This window comes from Erpetoichthys calabaricus, chromosome 5 (genome assembly GCF_900747795.2).
Source record: "Erpetoichthys calabaricus chromosome 5, fErpCal1.3, whole genome shotgun sequence".
Classification (NCBI taxonomy): Eukaryota; Metazoa; Chordata; class Cladistia; order Polypteriformes; family Polypteridae; genus Erpetoichthys; species Erpetoichthys calabaricus.
In genome coordinates, this window is record NC_041398.2 from 7,531,407 (window position 1) to 7,552,147 (window position 20,741).

General features: G+C 41.8%; 2 protein-coding genes across 13 annotated transcripts in view; one reads left to right on the plus strand and one right to left on the minus strand.

Annotated features, from left to right (window-relative positions):
• The window catches only part of LOC114643026 (tripartite motif-containing protein 16-like), a 1,170,030-nt gene that overhangs the window by 1,080,367 nt on the left and 68,922 nt on the right, over positions 1–20,741 (plus strand). Inside the window, exon 4 of one of the 12 annotated variants that reach the window (XM_051927902.1) lies at positions 16,931–17,090. The exons of the other annotated variants lie outside the window; for them this stretch is intronic. Coding sequence (XP_051783862.1) covers positions 16,931–17,090 — 160 coding nt within the window. The remainder of the gene's footprint in view (positions 1–16,930; positions 17,091–20,741) is intronic. 12 annotated transcript variants of the gene reach the window in all.
• Positions 1–20,741, minus strand: part of LOC114641537 (tripartite motif-containing protein 16-like) — a 721,005-nt gene that overhangs the window by 301,657 nt on the left and 398,607 nt on the right. The gene's annotated exons all lie outside the window — the stretch shown is intronic.

Consider the following 20,741-nt stretch of genomic DNA (forward strand, 5'->3'; position numbering starts at 1 on the left):
CAATACAGTTATGCAATCTGTGGACTCCTACACAGCAAAACAACACACCATTAAAATTAAAGGTAAATTTTGATCCCAGTCCCGCCAGTCTTTTTCAGTGACAATAGCCACCTGCATGGTAAGGGTGCAAATAAATCGCTCTGTCAATCCATTACTTTGTGGATGCTGGGGTGTGGTGTGGGTTTCCTTAATTCCTAGCTGCACACACATAGCCTGAAACACTTTGCTTTGAAAACTGAGCCCTTGATCTCAATGAAGTTCGGCTGGGACTCTGAAATGACTAATGATGCCCTCAATTAGCCCCTTTGTCATGGTCTCTGCCTCTTGATTTGGCAAATGATACGCCTCTGCTCACTTAGTGAAGTAATCTATGGCCACAAGCACGAAAAGGTTTCCTCTGCAAGATTTTGGGAAGCAACCCAACACGTCTGTCCCTACTTGTTCCATGAGTCCCCCCCCCCTTTATTGCTAAAACCGTACTAATGATTGTCCCAGGGGGCCCTTCTTGTTTGTGCAGTGGTCACACCGATGACAGAAATCTTCTCTAACCCAGCGACAGTGTTAGCGACCTCAGGCCTAGGGGAACCTGGGCCATGTACAAGCCAGTGTTGCTACAGGGTGTAGCCACAGCGATATGGTGTAAAGCATAAAGGAAACAGACAGCAGTCCCGAGTCTTAGACCATACTTTTCTGTTCTCTTCATCTTTTATTCTCCTTTTCCCAGAAATATATATATGCTTCAATTTCTGCATAGATGAACATGGTAATCAGTGAAAACAATGGTGCAAGCCAATTTACTCTGTATAACAAATAGTATAAACACATTTACTTTGAGTACTTGATTAGAAAGCAATGTCCCCAGAACTCGTTAATTTTCCAAGGAAGCAGACAGTTCTGTATCCCCACAGTGTGTGTAGATGAGATACTAAATCAAAGAAGTCTGACTATTCAAAGCAGGCGACTCTTTAGCAAGACAGGTAAATATTTGTGTCCTGTAGATAGCCATCAGCAATAACCTGTAGCAGAATTTTCCAGAAATTCTGCCTTTTCTTTAAAACACTGGTTTATAGCCCATTACACTCTCCCCTACTTTTTTTGAGATGTCTCTTGACATCTTGCTCCAAAGGCCCGGCCTTTGGTTCAGTGTCTATTGTGTTTCAACCATAATAATCAAATCCAGGGTATGCTGGATACATTATTGTGTGGCTTGGTAACAGATAGATAGGATTCTGTATAACTGCATGGACACCAGGATTCCAAGTCTGGTATGATGGCTGCCCCAGTCTGTGGTATGTGAATACTTCTCTGGGTCTGACAGTGCGAGCTGATATTCTTAAAGTGTCAACTTCTCTGTCACTCTGGTGTTCTGTTGCTAGGTCTTCTTGACCATTTGTGGGTTCCACTGCTTCATCGATATTTCCCACCTGGGGTTCAGCAACACTGGTCTCCATTTCCAGTCCTAATTCCCTTGATGTTCCTTGTGAAGGATTTCTGTCAGGTTGTCGTGGTTCTCGTGATTCAGGGTAGACATCTCGTGCCTTGGCTCTGAGCCTGGAGCGTGACTCAGATTTTATAACCTCAGATCTGACATGTGCAGGAAAGCCATATGAGGTTTCTGCTTCCTCATCGGAGTGATCAGACGCTGAGTCTGGTGTCTCACTATTTGTTTTTGCTGGTCTTTGCATTTTCCTTTTCACTGTGTTCAATTTAGTGTCTTTTTCAAGAGGTAAGTCATTGACAGGGAGCAGGAGGTTGCGGTGTAGTATCCGGGGTGTTTTGCTACCAACTTCTGGCTGTACCTTGTACACTGGGCTGTCTTTAATTCTCTCCACAATACGACATACCTCTTTTTCCCAGTAGTCACGGAGTTTTCCTGAGCCTCCTCTCTCAGATAGGTTTCTGACTAAGACTATGTCACCTGGTTGAAGAATAGCACCCCTCACTGTACGGTCATAATACTGCTTACCCTTGGCCGATGCTTTCTGACTGTTATCTGCAGCAATCTGGTAAGCTTCTTTCATCTTGGTTGCCCATTTTTGCACAAAGTCCTGGCTGTCTGTTTCCTCATTGTCAGTTGTAAGATTAAATAACAAATCGATAGGTAATCTTGGAGTTCTGCCATACAAGAGGAAAATGGTGAATAGCCAGTTGATTCGTGTCTTGTACAATTATATGCATGCACAATTTGTGGCAGGTAATCTTTCCACTTTGACTTTTTCTCTTCTTCCAAGGTTCAGAGCATCTGAAGCAGAGTTCGATTGAATCGTTCTACTGGATTCCCCTGTGGATGATAGGGGGTGGTGCAGGAGTGAGTTATTCCAGATAGTTGTTGGAGCCTCTGAAATAAGTTATTTTCAAACTCACGCCCCTGGTCATGGTGCAGCTTTGCAGGGTAGCCAAAACGAGGGATAAAGTCTTGGAAAATCATCTCAGCTACAGTTTTTCCAGATTTGTTTTTGGTAGCATATGCTTGTGGAAAGCGAGTGAAGTGATCCATCAGAACTAGAACATATTCATAACCTCCTTTACTTGGCTCAAGATGCAGAAAGTCCACAGAGAGCAGTTCAAAAGGTTCGCTTGTAGTAATAGAGGCCATAGGTACTATGTCTGGGTTACTAGGGTGCTTCTGTTTGATGCAGGCGCATTGTCGAATTACATAATCTTCAATCTCTCGCTGCATGTAAGGCAAAAAAAATCTTTCTCTGGTCAGATGAATCACCTTGTCAGATCCGATATGTCCCATATCATCATGGAGGCTTTTAATGACAACTGGTTTCAGCTTATGTGGCAAAACAAGTTGCTTTCTTGTTCCTACTTGCCTGTACAGTACTCCCTTGTAAATGGTGAGTTTGTTCCATTCATGTATCAGTCTCTTTGTTTCAGTTCCCATTTGTTCCTTGTCCTTCTTATTTGGACTCCATCCTCTGCTTTTGAGGTTAATCACTTCACTGATGGTAGCATCTTCTTGATGTGCGACCCTAATATCATTTAGTGTGATTGTATCAGCACTTCCTGGCAACACACCGTCATCCATTGAGGTGAACTGTACAGCAGCCACCCATGGTACTTCTTTATCTTTAGCTGCTTTGTCCCCCTGCCAGACAGCTGAGACGACTTCTGGAGATATTGTTTCCTTATACTCAGTGATAGTGGCCTGTAAGTCCACAGGGAAGCGGGACAGTGTATCAGCATCTGCATTTGCTTTCCCAGGGCGGTATTTGATGTCAAAGTTAAAGTCTGCTAATTCTCCAACCCAGCGATGACCCACTGCATTCAATTTTGCTGTACTCAGAACATATGTCAGAGGGTTATTGTCAGTATATACAGTGAAGGTGGGTGCATAATATAGATAGTCTCTACATTTTTCACAGATTGCCAACTTCAGGGCCAAAAATTCTAACTTGCCAGAGTGGAGATGGTAATTTCTCTCAGCTGGGGTGAGTGTTCTCGATCTGTAGCCAATCACACGTAGTTTACCATCCTGCTGTTGGTAAAATACTGCTCCTAGTCCTTCGTTGGATGCATCAGTGTGCAAAACAAAGGGCAATTCAAAATTTGGAAAAGCCAGTATGGGTGGAGTGGTGAGTATATCCACAAATTTAGAAATGACTGTACGATGTTCATTAGTCCATTGAACTGGTGTCCTTGAAGGTAGCTGTATATTGGATTTTATCCTCCCTCTTGCTGTAGTCACCAAGCTGGATTTTCCAGTATTTCCAATAGTACCATTTAAAAGTTCAAACAAAGGTTTTGCCAACCTGGAAAAGTCCTGTATGAAGGAACGGTAATAACTAAGGAAGCCCAGCAATGATCTGACTTCTCCAACTGTTGTGGGTTCCTTTTCCACTAACTGTCGGACTGCTTCCAAATCCTTAGGGTCAATCTGCACCCTCTCTTCAGACGCTACACGACCTATGTACCGGATTTGTTGTCTGAATAACTCACATTTCTCTGGTCGTAATTTTATTCCGTGCTCTCTCATTCGACACAGTACCCGTCTCAAGTCTTCCACATGGTCATGAAATGTTTTGGAAAAGCAAAGTACATGATCCAAATATGGAGTGAAACATTGATCTCACAGTTGTTCCAGTACCCCTTCCATGCATCTTTGAAATGCTGCAGGAGCGTTGCTCAAGCCAAAAGAAATGCGTACCCACTCATATAGCCCCCATGTGGTACAGAAAGCAGTGACAGATCTTGAGTCCTCATCCATGAAACCTTGATGATATGCACTTCCTTGATCCAGGATTGAAAACCATGAGTAGCCCCCAAGGTTATCCAGTAGGTCTTGAATGCGTGGCAGGGGGTGTCTGTCAGGGATGGTTTTACGGTTTAGCTCTCTAAAGTCCACACAAAGACATAAATTTAAGTCCTTTTTCCTGACACAGACAACTGGAGAAGAGTAAGCCAAAGTGGACTTCTTTATCCAACCATGGTCCAAAAGGTTTTGGATGTATTCTTTCACCTCTTTGTATAAGGGCTTTGGAATAGCATTGTACCTTTTCTGCACAGGTGTATCATCCTTCAAGTGAATTTTTAGCTTCAAATCTGGAATGCAACCAATTTCACCATCTTCACGTGAAAATACATCTGATTCTTCATATAACATATGCTTGACTACCTCTTGTTCTTCCTCTTTTAAGTGGGACAAATCTACTGGTGGGTTCCATTTCTCTCTAGCAGTAACCTTGTATTTGTTGCTTTCCTGATTAACTCTACTGTACTCTGGGTGTGCAGCATTGACTTGGCCATCAATTAGCTGGCTGAGTATTACTGGGTCAGATGGTGGGGGAAGGACTGGCCAGATATCAATAATTTCTTCTAGAGTGCCTAATATTGTTCCACTAGGAAGGTAGATATCATGTAAGGTGTAATTTTTGGAGGGGTATGATAATTAGTTTTGAAGTACCAGTTGGACTATCAACAATGGCCAGGAGTAGTTCAATGCCCTCTGGGCAATGATTTTCTGCTAGTGGCTCAAAAGTCATTGTGCCTCCTCTAGGCAAAGCCCTAATTTTACATCTTACTTGACATATTTGACCAGCTGGGATCACAAGCCCCTTTTTCCCCATCCTCAATGTAATATGTGGTGATATTGCTTCCACAGGTTTTACTCTTACAGCAGAGATGATATTATCTGCTGTGTCACCTTTCAGGTTTAATGCCTCACTCAGCAGTGCGCTAAGACTGGTGGTGTCGGTCTGATTACAGTTCTCTCGGATCAGTTCCTCTATAACATTGAAGCCTAACAGTGGACAGTTAACATGACTTTGACTTACTAACAAAGGAACATCAATGGCTACCTTCCCATGCCTGGAGCTCAGTATCTGAAGTGAAACTTCAACCCACCCATAAATGGAATCTCAGTGCCATTTGCTGCAGTAATACAGAGTGCACTTCCTGTTAATAAACTCTCAAGTGACTGAATCTTAACATCAGGCAATGTCTTCCTTACCCACTCTCTCCCTACTATGCTAACCTGTGCTCCTGTGTCTAACAGCATTTGTGTTTGAATTCCATTGATTACACACGTGACCATGCAGCGACTCCCAATTAGTTGGGCAGCATGTTTTGCTTTAGGGGGCAGTAGATACGTATTTTGCATTTTGGGAGCCTCAGTTTGGGGGGACCTGTTACTCCTGTTGGTCACTGGTTGTTCCCTCTCCTGTGACCTTCCCCAGTTTCCTGATTCCCATCTCTTAGTACAGCCAACATCTCTGTGTCCCATCAAGCCACAGCGAAAACAGTGAGTACACCATTCTTTTCCCTGCTGGGTACATTCTTGACATCTTCTTTTAGGATTACCTCTTGAGACCTGAGTGTTCAGTTGTGGAAGTGCACGGACATCTGTCCGAGTACTGTTACCAGCATGCTTTGTGATCTTTTCAAATTTTTTTTCTAGTGCAGACACTTGAGCTGTCAGCTGCTCAATAGTTGTATTATGAGCTTGAGGTGTGCAGGCAGCTTTAAAATTTTCATTATCATTTTGGTTCACAATCTTGTCAAATTTCTTTGCTAGTTCGGACACTTGAGTGGTTAATTGCGTGATTGCTGCACTGTCAACTTGCATCCTATCATTTGCTTGGCTTAGTTCAGTCTGACCAGCCTGTGAACTGCCCTTTGGTTCTACTGAATTTACAGAGACTGACCTATGTTCACTCGGAGTGTGAAGACGCTTTATTCTTTCTGCTTCCTCCCTGGTAGATTTAGTTATCTTCTCTAGGATTATATCATCACCTTCAAGTCAGTAAGAAATGGTTTTATGTCTTGTCTGGTGTTGTTATTTTATTCATTCAACCCTTGATGAAGGGTATGAAGGAATATGCCCTGAACCAATTATTTATCATAGTTGAATTCAGCTCCATGCTGCTCTGATGCCAGCAGCACACACTGTTGAAGATCCATTATTCTTTATACAAATTGTTCGGGTGTTTCCCTATCTTGTTGCTTTGTATTGTTTAGTTCCTGAAACAGTTCTGCGCTGCTTTTATCCCTAATGTGTAACCTAAGAAATCGTTTGAGTTCTTCTAATGTGAGATCATCTCTACTCATGAGAAAATTTTTGAAGATGCCTGGTTTAACAACTTTTAGTACAGACTTAACAATTTCAGACTCAGTAAATCCCTTATGTAGCCCCACATCTATCTGTTTGCAAAGGTTACGTATGAAATTTCAGAACCCCCATCATAGATTTGCCCACCGTGGACTTTGAACTCCCTACGAGGCAGAAAAACAGTAACATCAGTGAGTCTTACCACTTAATCTGACATCATATAAGGAAAGCATCCTTTCTCCAAGTCCCCAGAGTTCCTCCTATTTCCAGGTTTGTGCCAAGATGTTGAACTTGGCTCGATTGAGTATCTTGATCCAGTCCTGTTGTGATAACACCTGTACAATACTTACTCCTCGCAGGGTTGAAATCCTTTCTGGTTAGGAGTTGTGAAATCATATCCTGGAAGTGAAGTAAGTGTGACATGCCTTCGTCCTCCAAATTTCTCAACTTTTCACTCTTAATATACTGCAAAAAGGAAATAATAAAATTCTTGTTCACCTCGTTGTGAGAGTTCTGCAGTTTCATCTCCTCCTTCATCTCCTATACTTGCAGCCAGAATGCTGAGTTGATTGTAATCCAGCAATATTAATTTCTTATGGATATCCCAGATCACCATCTTGTGTGGTCTAGATGTTGCCATCTTCCTTCCGTACCTGAAGCTGGGCTCTCTGGATGGCACACTGAAAGAAGTCCTCCCTGAAGCTTCACAACAGGAATTCCCAGGTGTAGTGATGACTGTCTCCACGGCAGGGTGCTGATCCCAGACAAGCCCCCAATTGTTACCAACCAAAGGCCTAGGGGAACCTGGGCCAGGTACAAGCCAGTGTTTCTACAGGGTGTAGCCACAGCAATATGGTGTAAAGCATAAAAGAAACAGACAGCAGTCCCAAGTCTCAGACCATACTTCTCTGTTCACTTCTTTTGTATTCTCCTTTTCCCAGAAATATATATATGCTTCAATTTCTGCATAGATCAACATGGTAATCAGTGAAAACAATGGTGCAAGCCAATTACCTCTGTATAACAAATAGTATAAACACATTTACTTTGAGTACTTGATTAGAAACCAATGTCCCCAGAACTCGTTAATTTTCCAAGGAAGCAGACAGTTCTGTATCCCCACAGTGTGTGTAGATGAGCTACTGAATCAAAGAAGTCTGACTATTCAAAGCAGGTGACTCTTTAGCAAGACAGGTAAATATTTATGTCCTGTAGATAGCCATCAGCAATAACCTGTAGCAGAATTTTCCAGAAATTCTGCCTTTTCTTTAAAACACTGGTTTATAGCCCATTACACTAAGCAACACACAGAAATGTCATTTTCTTTAGAATTCTGAATTCTAGCCCATTACAACAGCATCTCCAGTAAAATTGTTGTGGAGATGTTTTAAAGTTCTTGACACTCCAAAGTGTTGCAGAACCTCTCTCTGCAGCACCTCGGGCACTACAATCTGCCATCTCCCCTCACCAGTTGCCTTCTCCCACCATCTCTATTTCATTACACCCTCCTGGATGCTCAGACTGTCCCACATGGAGCAGAGCCCCTTTATCAGAGTGCTGTCTGGTGCCACCTTGTCTCTAACCAACTCTTTATTTTGACAAACTCTGGATTTGTCTCTTGGTACTTGCACCACCCTCATTTTCATTTTTGGGCACAGAAGCAAGGTTCCTCCTCCTTCAACTGCTTGGCCTTCTCCTTCTCCCACTCTTCCAGTCATATGCAGTACTGGCAATCATTCTCCACACAGGGTCTCTGGGACAGGGTGTCTTGCATAGTGGTGGGTGCTTCCCTCATTGTACTCCATTGAGAATTGAAATGAGTGAAGATGCTTAAGCCAGAGGGCCATTTGTCTCTCTGGTTTATGAAAAGACCACAACCTTACAATCAAATGAAAATAAGGAAAAGACAGTTTATACTGGATCACAGTAAATGGGAAGCTAATTAGCCTCCATTACACCTGATCAGGAATTCCGTACTTTGGGATATAGCCAGAGGTGGAATAGGGTCTTGTACAGATGACTTGTGTTGATCATAAGTATACATACATGAATAAATATTATGTACATCGCTGACACTCACTGCCCAAGTCAATATTGACAAAATGGAATGGTAAAGGACAAGCCTATGGGTAGGAATACCTATCAATCAAAGTCCATCCATCCATCCATCCATCCATTTTCCAACCCACTGAATCCGAACACAGGGTCACGGGGGTCTGCTGGAGCCAATCCCAGCCAACACAGGGCACAAGGCAGGAATCAATCCTGGGCAGGGTGCCAACCCACCGCAGGACACACACAGACACACCAAGCACACACTAGGGCCAATTTAGAATCACCAATCCACCTAACCTGCATGTCTTTGGACTGTGGGAGGAAACCGGACAACCCGAAGGAAATCCACACAGACACGGGGAGAACATGCAAACTCCATTCAGGGAGGACCCTGGAAGCGAACCCGGGTCTTCTAACTGTGACACCATGTCGCCCCTCAATCAAAGTCAAATTTAGCAAATCATGTTCTTGCTATCAGCCCCCTAACCCTTAACCTACTTTACTACAGTCAGGAGCATTAGCCTTTTCGAAATATCCCCGGGTAATATGGCTGCTGGTTTCACTTCCTTCCATGCTGTCATAACTCCCTGAAGCCAACTACTGTGGCCCTGAAGTGCAGCGCAGAAAAATAAAAACAAATTATGCAACATATGCCAGAGATAAGATCTGACATCACAACGCGTGTTTGTATTTGTGTCTTTCAACTTAAAATCAAAGTCACTTGCGATCTCATAACCTTACGCGTCCTGACTCTAACGTGCGGCTAGTGAGCAGCTGCGGACCAAACCTGCACTCTGCCTTCAAACCCCTGTCACCACCACCACCACCTCCCCGCAGTGCGCGCTCCCGCTGATCTCAAAGCGCAGCACCGGACTAAACCAGTCGGGCATACCGTGAAGTGCGCGTGTCACACTGAGACTTAGCGGAGTGAGCCTCACGTGAATAGCCGTCTGCTTACAGTGGAGGCTCAGTCGGTGCTGCGATCTCAAAGTGTCCGCCATTAACACAAGACGGGCTGAGATAGTCCAAGGTTATGTGCGCACACTCGGGAGATTTAAGGAGCGCCGAGAAACGATCAAGGACATCAACATCAGTGATGGAGACACCGAGGGAGTGTCTGTAAAGTGTGAAGTGTGGAGTATTATGGAATGGCTTGTGTTTTGTTGAGTTGGTGCAAAATAGAAGGACAAATAACAAAAGGTCATCGGAGCACGAAGGAGCACTTGAGCTTAATGAGTGGCGCAAATCTGTAAGAACTTGAGCTGCACTCATTTTATCCAGTTAATACTGTGGCCCCGAAGGGCAAGTGACAAAAATGTAAAGGTGCGACGCGCACAATTAAAAATGGTGACGCGCATATTCAAAAGAGTAATGCATAACATTTTATTTACTCTTATTTGAAAGGAAATCCTTCAGGATACATCCAATTACAGGAGTGAAAGCAACAATTGCAAAGAGAATCGTAAAGATGAGTGCCTCATAAACATCAGATAATTAGCTTTTTACTTAATTACGCCTCACTTTTAAAGGATGCATTTTTCATTATAAGTCATTGCCCCAGTTAAACGAATGCCTTGTTTTTTCGAACAAGTAATGCTGTGCGATATCCAGAACTGTCAAACAAATGGACACTCGGAGTAGAGAGAAATCAGAAACGTGACGGGGGATTTTCTGTCTCTGTTTGCTGCTGTACCTCTCCACTGACCAGTGGCGTAGCGTGGGTGTCAGCCGCCCGGGGCAGAGGAAAATTCCGCCACCCCCTTATTTAGGTATGGTTCAAATTTTGACAAGATATTATTATTATTTATTGTGAAATTTTGCCGCCCCCTAAAAGTGCCGCCCCCACTATGCTACGCCACTGCCACTGACACAACACCCGATCGAGAGGAAAATCACCACGGAGCACCACATTAGATTAAAATAAATTTGTTTAGTGATTGTTATTAAGATAAAATGGTGATAAGAATCTCAACACAGCGGAGCAAACTAACAAGCACAGCAATGAAGGCAAAATAAAAAAAAAAAAAAAACTTTGAGTACCCTGCAGTTTACTTTGGGGTCGGGTGTTTTTTGTTTTTTTTAATAAATTACCTCATTCATGGGAAAAAAAGAATGGCCGCCTGTTTATGTACAACACACATGCACATATATTGCGAATTGTGAACAATTTCATTAAAAAGAGAATTTCATATTTACTTTCCCTCACTCAGCACACCACTTAACCGGAAGCTTCCATCTGTGGACTGACATAGTGATGGGCCGCTCATAAATCATATTTTTCTGTGTGTAATCTATTGGTTTACGTATGAACACTATTGGTTTATGAATATTTACTATCGGTTTGCGTGCATACTTAATTGGTTTGCGTGCGTACAGTACTGGTTTCATTCATATGAACTATATTGGTTCGTGTCCGTATATTACCGGTTTGTGCGTGAACTATATCCGTTTGTATATGCATAGCACTGGTTTGCATATGAACTATATTGATTCGCGTGTGTATATCAGTGGTTCCAGTACGTTTGTTATTGGTTTGTGAGTTTATTGCATTGGTTTACGCTTGCATGTTATCGGTTTGCGTATGAACTATATTGGCTTGCGTTCTGTGCCGGTCTAACGATGGATTAGTGTATGCACTATATTGGTTTCATGCACGTCTTATACTGGTTTCATGTGGGTAACATATCGGTTTTGCGCTTGAACTCTATTGGTTGTATGTGTGTATCATGTCGGTTTCTCGTACTAAACATACTGGTTATGCGTGCGCACACTATTGCAACTCTGTGTATGAACTATATCGGTTCTGCGTGTGAACTGTATCGGTTGTTTACGTGAACTTCAGTGGAAATGGGCGGGGCAAGAAACAGGAACTCGGGGGCCGGAAGAGTCATGGAGTGTAAAGACAAGTGGCTAGGAGACAGATCTGGGTTTACTTTAAACAGCGCCGTATTTTTTTCCACACAATAGGTTTGGGAAAGGAGTTGGTGGTAATTATTACTATTTAATAGAATCTGCCATTGAGTGTGTAATGAACACAAAGCTGAAGTTAAGTACGTATTTGGTCGTCTTTTTATTCGATTCCAGCTGCATGCTCGCTTGCAACCCGCGACTGTACTTTTTCACACAGCTTTTGCAAACTAGTTACTTATTCTAAAGGCAAAATATTCTACATTTACGACTGACACCTTTATCAAGTAGAACATTTAGTTACTACTGGTTACATTTCTTATGCCCAGTGATCCCGCACCGTGCCGCCTATTCAGGTGAAGTGACATGCTCATGGTCACACAGTGTCACTATCAGGACTTTAACCGAGAAATGTAGGATTTAGAGGGCAAAGCCCTAACCACAATGCCCCAATGCTTGCACATCTGCAATGTGTATATTATTTGACATAATATAATCTTGTCCAGGACAGATTCCTTTGTTAAAGTTGAGTGTAACATTTTCAACCCGTTCAAGTCCTAAATCTGGGATATTTATTCTTTCAAATAATGTATCAGTTTGCAGATTAATGTACACGCTGTATAATATTTTACCATGCACTTAACATTGAAGAAGAAGCTGGTTTGTGAATAAGTAGCTGACTACAAGCATATGTGTAGCTAGGAGTGAATAAAAAGCCACCTGAATGTGTACCTAACTTAAGTCCTGTGATCATTTCAGATGTTAAACGTTAATCATCACCAAGCCCTTTCACAAACATTAAGTGGCATACAAATGTATTCAATCCCCTTGAAAGTCATAATTTTCTGCAAGACAAAAGATTTATACACATTTATTCATTCAGTATTTTTCTTATGCTGTGACAAAACATTTCCAAAGACAAAATAAACCATTTTCTGTAGACGTTTAACTGAAGAAGAAAAACTCCAAAGTTAATGTTTGCATAGGTATTTAAACCTCTGTGCTTTGGAAGCTCCATCATTACACCAATGACAAATTAATTACAAAGGTGACAATCGTTTAACAGTCATAATTAAACATGATGAGGTGCTACTTGTGAGTCCTTTCTGTCTCTCTGGATATAAACAGCCCCCTTTGTAAGGGCCGTAATCTTTGGTGGACAGTCACTGCAAAAATGAAAACAAAGGAGCATTCTACTGATGTGAGAAACAAAGTTATTGAAATGCACAAGACTGGGAATGGCTATAAAAATATCAAAAGAGTTTGAATGTCCCATTGCGCACTGTTGCATTCATCACCAGAAAGTGGAAGGTTCATCAAAGTACACAGACTCTGACTAGAACAGGCTGTCCCTCAAAACTCAACATCAGAGTGAGACATCAACTGGTGGGAGAGGCAACTAGAAATCCAACTGTCACTCTCAGACGTCTGTGATGATCTTTAGCTGGAGTAAAGGTGCTGGGGTCCACAATTTCAAGAGTTCTCCATAAAACAGGCCTCTATGGGAGAGTAGCATGAAAGAAGCCATTCCTTAAGAATGTCCACATAAAACAACGTATGGTGTTTGCCACAAAGCATGAGAAAGACCCAGTTAAAATATGGGAGAAGGTTTTATGGTCATATGAGACCAAAATAGAAGTTTTTGGACAGACTTGAGAGGTATGTGAAGTGTAACACTAACATTGCCCAGGCCTCAAGAAACAACATTCCTACAGCGGAATATGGTGGTGGCAGTCTCATGCTATGGGGATGTTTTTCATGTGCTGGGTCTGAGAATCTTGTCAGAGTTGAAGGGACAATGGACGGACACAAATACTGCATAATTTTGCAAGAGAACTTGTTCTAGTCTGCTATGAAAGCTCAGGAGAAGATTCATCTTTCAACATGATAATGACCTTAAGCATTAGGCCAATGTGACACTGGGATAGCTCAAAAACAGAAAGGTGAATGTTTTGAAGTGGCCAAGTCAAAATGGATGGATGGAAGTCAAAGTCCTAAGCTTAACCCTGTTGAGAATCTGTGGCACTGTTTGAAAACCTCTGTTCAGAGGTGCCATCTCACCAACATAGAGGGTCTCTAAAAATCCTGCCAAGAAGAAAGTGGCAGAATCACTCCTGAGCAATGTGCAGAACTGGGGCCTACTTACAAAAGAACAAAGGCTGTTATGGCAGCAAAAGGGTTCTTGACAAAGTATGAATGTGTTGGGCTTGAATACTTAATGCAAACATCAACTTTGGAGTTTTTCTTCTTCAGTTAAATATCTACAGAAAATGGTTTATTTAGACTTTGGAAATGTATTGTTACAGCACAAGAGTTCACATTAAAAAGAATGAATGAATAAACGTGGAAAAGTCTTTTGTCATACAGAAAATTAGGATGACTTTTAAAGTGATTGAATACTTTTGCATGTCACTGTATGTTTCTGAAAGGGCTTGGTGGTTATCTGCAGCCTTCAAACAACATCCTATGGCCACCTGACAACCTCCCACCTCAATTTTACTGGACTGATCAATGTAACTCTTTTATGACATTTTTTAATATCCATCCATCCATTTTCCAACCCGCTGAATCCGAACACAGGGTCACGGGGGTCAGCTGGAGCCAATCCCAGCCAACATAGGGCACAAGGCAGGAACCAATCCAGGGCAGGGTGCCAACCCACCGCAGACATGGGGAGAACATGCAAACTCCACGCAGGGAGGACCCGGGAAGCGAACCTAGGTCTCCTAACTGCGAGGCAGCAGCGCTACCCACTGCACCACCATGCCGCCCCATTTTTTAATATGAAAATTGGAAATATCCTGCAGCAGTTGACTTCTCTTGTAAACATTTTATGATCCCCCTTCTTCTTCTTTTCTTACTATTTTTAAACTCCAAACTATGGTTGAAATATCTGATATTATTAGAAATTCCAAGCTCTACCTGTCAGCTGGCTCCAGTTCCTACTGATTTCTCTTTCCTCTCTAATAACTAACATCACTCATTCTTCCCTTATCTCTGGTCTTGTTCCTTTATCTCTTAAATTGGCTGTGATAACTCCAATTCTCAAGAAATCTGGTGAGGATCCCTACAATCTAAATAATTATTGTTGAATTTCAAATTTACCTTTCCTTTAAAAACACTTTAAAAAACTATTGCTGTGCTTGTTCACTATCACCATACTGACAATCATTTGTTTGAACAATTTCAGTGTGGCTTTCGTCCATTTCACAGTACAGAGACAGTCCTGGTTAAAATCACCAATGACCTGCTGATGGCAGCTGACTCGGGGCTGTTGACCACACTTGTGCTTCTTGATCTGAGCCCTGCCTTCGATACAAAATCTCATGATATTCTCCTTGAGAGATGAAAATCGATTGGCTTTATTGGCACTCCACATGCCTGATTCAAATCTTATATCTCAGATCATACACAGTTTTTACAACTAAGCAATTTCAAATCCCAAGTTTTTCCAGTTGTTAGTGTTGTTCCCCAGGGCTCTGTCTTGGGTCCCCTTCTATTTATTATTTATCTTCTGCCTCTTGGTCGTATCTTTAGGAAATTTGATATTCACTTTCACTGTTATGCTGACAACCCCCAGCTCTATCTGTCTACTGATTCCACTCTTCCACCTTCTTCCCTTTCAGACTGTCTTCAGGAAGTTAAATCATGGCTGTCTGCTAATTTTATTAAATTAAATTGTGATTTAACAGAGTTCTTTCTGGTAGGAACTTAATCTGTTTGGACAAATGTGTAAATATTTCATCGACTATTGATAATTCTCTAATCTCTTCTTCCTCCCAGGTTAAAAGTTTAGGTGTCATTCTTGATAGCACATTAAAATTTGAGGCGTATATTAATATTATAACTCAGTTGGCATATTGCTATCTCAGCTGTTTACGCTGATCTCTTTCAGCTACCAGCACTGCTATTCTTGTTCATGCTCTGGTCACATCTCATATTGATTATTTTAAGTCTGTCCTCTCTGGTCTTTCTCACAAACTCCTTTACAACTTCAGTTGGTTCAGAATGCTGCAGTTCATATTATTACCAGAACACCTTCCACTGAACACGTCACTCCAGTCCTTCAGCAGCTTCACTGGCTCCTTGTTAAATATCACATTGATTTTAAGATTCTGCTAATTACTTACGAGACCCTCCATAATCTTGCACATCCTTATCATTCTGATCTTCTTCACATTTCCATTCCTTCCATTATCCTTAGATCTTCTTCCTCTATTTATCTTGTTGTACCTCCTGCTCACCTGACTACCATGAGGTTTAGAGATTTCAGCCAAGTGGCCCCTCGCCTCTGGAACTCCCTGCCTAATGACTCTCTTCCTAACTTTAAATCTCACCTTAAACACATCTTTTTAAGCTGGCTGTTGTTATTAATGTATTCTTTAAGATGTCCTTGTGTGCCTGGAAAGGTGTCTATGAAGAAATAAATACATAAATTATTATTATTAATTATTATTATTATTATTATTATTATTATTATTATTATTACATGATAGGTAGGTAAATCTGCAGTTGTTTGCTTGAGTTAGCAAATTTGTAAGAAATGTTTTCTCAATAAGTTTCATTTTAAATGAAGCCACCTGACAAAAGAAGACACCAACTCCTTCATATCTTTAATCACTTCTGTCATGTCACCTCCTCATGTCCTTTAACTGATGACATTCAAATCCTTCAGCATTTCCTCACAGCTCAAACCCCACAGTCCAGTCTGGTCTCTTCTTCTTCTTCTCGACTTTCTGTTTTGCTGTTTTCTCATTTCTCTAACTCACAATATTCTTGATGTTGTATCACAAGTGTGTTCTACTGGGCAGATTACAGAACTGTGATGAGCGCACAAAAGGCTCCCAAGTCTTTCTGACAAGACACACACTTTATAGTGGCAGACCTTCAGTAGTAAGATTATACTGAATAGTGTATGTAAGACTTTGGATTTGATTTAATTGCCAAACCCCCCCCCCCCACCCTGGTACAAATATGCTTCTATCTATCTATCTATCTATCTATCTATCTATCTATCTATCTATCTATCTATCTATCTATCTATCTATCTATCTATCTATCTATCTATCTATCTATCTTTTCATCTCAGTACATTAAAGAGCCCAATGCCTTGTTATGTCTGCTAAGTCAGTTCTTCACCTGCCTGTCTGTTGCCCCCTCAGTACACTTATCTACAGTCTGATGACTGACCTCTTATTGACTCCTGCGTGAAAATCTTTTTGAAAGTCAAGGCACCTGACATCTTATGGTCCACTATAATGAAATATTCTCCTATAAATAACCAATAAATGAATGAAAAGTAATCTATCTAAACCCAAACTCTCTTTTCACCATGCTGTTTCTCACTTGAGAGGTGGTCCTTCTTATTAATGTTACTTTTAATTTCTCCTTGTTCTCTCTTCTCTCCTGGTGCAGACTTTCTCATCTCGCTGTCTCCTTCCTTCTGATGGAGACTCACTCAACTTGACTGTCACTGCTGATTTCTCTTCTGAGGACCTGCTAAAGGAGCTGTCAGGTATGGAAAAGCATCTGGAGAAGATCAACCAGTGGAACATCCTGCAATTGAATCCATCATGTACAGCGTCTGGTCATGTTGTGTTCATGTTAAAGTCCATTAGTAGGATCAGAGTGACAATAACATGGACAGTGAGATGCATGAAGAAGGCCTGTTCATTAAGATGTATCCATTTTCTCTATTAGTAATTTTTTATAGTGCTATTTACAATGACTAGCTGAGTGATATCACATTCTCACAGTAAGCAGTTGCTTTTCTTCAGAGTTCTTTAGTACTAGGGTGTTGTACCATGTTAGCCATTATGAATGTAGAGAAAAGCCAAGCAAAATGACACCTTTTATTGGCTAACTAGAAAGATTACAATATGCAAGCTTTCGAGGCAACTCAGGCCCCTTCTTCATGATATCATGAAGGGGCCTGAGTTGCCTCGAAAGCTTGCATATTGTAATCTTTCTAGTTAGCCAATAAAAGGTGTCATTTTGCTTGGCTTTTCTCTACATTCAGAGTTCTTGATATTGTGAAGGATGTCCAGCATCTTTACCCAGCCAGGACACCCTTAGGATGAAAGGACAGGGGGAGACAGCTTGCACAGGGCTTTATCTCCCCCGGGACACTAGATGGCAGTGAGCCCAGGCTCAGATTTCCACATGATTGCCCACAGGGCATGCTGGGTATTGTTATCCCAGGAGACAGACCTGTTGGATCCCATGGGGACAACCAGGGAGAGGTGCAGGATTGAGGAATCCCTACGTCATGGGGTTTCCGCCTCACATTGAAGTGTTGACAGACCAGACCAGCATCAGGGGGTCAGAGTCAGGAGGAAGGAGGACAAACCTTGCAAGATGAATGGAGGAGGCAGTGAGAGACAGAGAGAGAGAGTATTGATCTTAGTGTACTTGTGGCCGTGGTGGTGGGAAACCCTTATAAACAGAAGAGTTTTCCCACAATAAAAGACTCTTTGCCTTTTAGCCTGTGTCCATGCCTGTTTGTGTTGGGTGTTTGGGGAGCTGGAGTGCCCCCTACTGTTCACAATATATCTCTCCTAGCAGAGTGAAACAGCCGTTCATTAAAACAGGCTACTGGTACAATAGTAAGTCCATCTGTTCTGATCATGTCACTCATTTATGGAGCTCTGTTCACCTGACATGCTCGCTCTTACGTCATTCTTACTCTGTGCTCTTTTTGCTCATCAGACATGTTAGGCCTTACAGCCATCAGTTTTTTTGTGCTTTTGTTTCCTCTGTTGATTGGACATTGCTGCCCTCTGTTGGACACTTGATGACATTATGCAATGGCACAGATGTCACACATTGGACCATTTATTTCTTTATATATATAGAGGATGCTTTTTCTATTTACTCCCTTAAAAGCTTCTTCTTCATTTCACATTGTGATTCTCTTCATGTGCTCTGCATAACGACCAACATAAAATAAAGAACAGGAAGTTGTGTTAAACTGGCAGGGCCAGCTCAGCATACAAATGAAGACATAAAGGGAAATGAAATTGAATTGGGATCAACTTCAGTGCTTTGTGAAGTCATGAAGTATGAAGGAGCTTCTGCTGTCTTCTCTGTCCTTTACATTCTCTCAGATGGGCTCCTCTTTAAAAGTCCACAGTTAGCCATTGTCAGCCATTCTTACACAGACTCATGTGAGTTATATGTGTGGTGTCGTATACTCAGACTCATTTCCACCAGTGATATTAAAGAAATTGTTTTATAGATAAAATCATTTTAGTTTCTATATTTTGGTGGTAAAGTTGAACAAATTAGAGGACAGCATTAAAACCCTGAGCACTTCAGGACCACCTGAACACTCCACTGAGTGCACATAACAATTCCACAGGGAAAACACAATAACAGACTTTACTTTAATTACAAATGTAATAATGTTTATACACACAGATATAGTTGAAGTTAGAAGTTTTCATCCACTTCATGTGAATTCTTTAAAAATCACTTTATAATTGCACCACCAATTTTATGCTAATAAACTACGAGCATTTAAGCAGGGCAGAAGTCATTTTTTCCACCAATGTTCACAGACCTCCAAGTATTTCACCTTTTATTGACCAGATCACAATTCCAGTGAGTCACAAGTTTACATACAGTTTGTTATCTGTGCCTTTAAACAGCTTGGAAAATCCAAAAAATGTTGTGAAGCCTTTAGGCAATTAGACAATGAGCTTCTGAGAGCCAATCAGCCTCATTGGAGCCAACATGTGGATGGATGTTAAGGCCGACCATCAAACTCACTGCCACAAAATGGTGGACCTCATCAAATGTGGTTCATCCTTCGGCACAATTTCCAAACACCTGAAGGTTCCACGTTCATCTGTACAAATAATTACACACAAGTATAAACATGATGGTACCACCCAGCTGTCATACTGCTCAGTAAGGAGACGCATTGTGTCTCCTAGACAAGAACGGAGTTTGGCACAAAAAGTGCAAATCAATCCCAGAATAACAGCAGAGGACCCTGTGAATATGCTGGAGGACACAGGTAGATGAGTCTCGATATCCACAGTTAAACAAGTCTGACATCAACATCACCTGAAAGGCTGCTAAACAAGGAAGAAGCCCACTGCTCCAAAGCCGCCATCAAAAAGCCAGACTGCAGTGTGCAATGGTAAATGGGGACAAAGTTCTGACCTTCTGGAGAAAAGTCCTCTGGTCTGATGAATTCAAGATCCATCTGTTTGGCCAGAATGACCATTGTGATGTTTGGAAGACAAAGGGTGAGACTGGTAAGCCAAAGAACAACATCACAACTGTCAAGCATGGGGTGGGAATGTCATGTTGTGTTGGCTGCTGGAGGGACTGATGTACTTCACAAAACAAATGGCATCTTGAGGAAGGACAATGATGGAGATGCACTGCAGCAACATCTCAAGAGCTTAGCAAGGAAGGTGAAGCTCGGTCACAAAGGGGTGTTCAAATGGACAAGGACCTCCAAAGTTGGAGCAAAATGGCTTAAGGGCAACAAGGTCACAGTATTAGAGAAGTCATCACAAAGCCTTGACCTCAAGCTGATTGAACTGAAAAATCTTATGTGAGCAAAGAGGCCTACAAACCTGTCCCAGTGACACAAGTCGTGTCTGCAGGAATAGAACAAAATTTCAGCAACTTAGTATAAGAAGCTTGCAGAAGGTGACATGAAACAATTGGCTCAAGTTAAACAATTTAAAGGGAACATGACCAAATATTAACAAAGTGTAAGTGAACTTGTGACATGGTCGATTAAAAGTGAAATACTCAGACGACATTGGAGGAAAAAATTACTTCTGCCCCCCATAGAGTAGACGTCTTAAATGATATGCTAAATTTAGAGTTTGTCAGTACAAAGTTTGCTGTGTCTCTTTGGAGAATCCTTGGGTACCACTTCTTGGACTTTGAATGAGGCACATAACTTGCATTTTGAGGGACCATCAGTTATGACACTACAGCCATGTGTCGTGATTTACTGAGTGTGACCCTCATTTTTGAAGACCCAAATGGCTGGACCAGGCCAAGGGGGCACTCACATAACACGTGGCTGTGGCAGATAGGGGGTCATTTCCGGAGGGTGGGACTGAAATGCGTGTCTGCATTGGGGGGTTGCCAGGCAGGATCTCAAGCTGTTTCATTGTGTGGTGGGTGCAACTGTAGCAGTCCATGCTCCTGAACCTGACCCGACCTGACCTGACCTAACTTGATAAGTACAAAATCT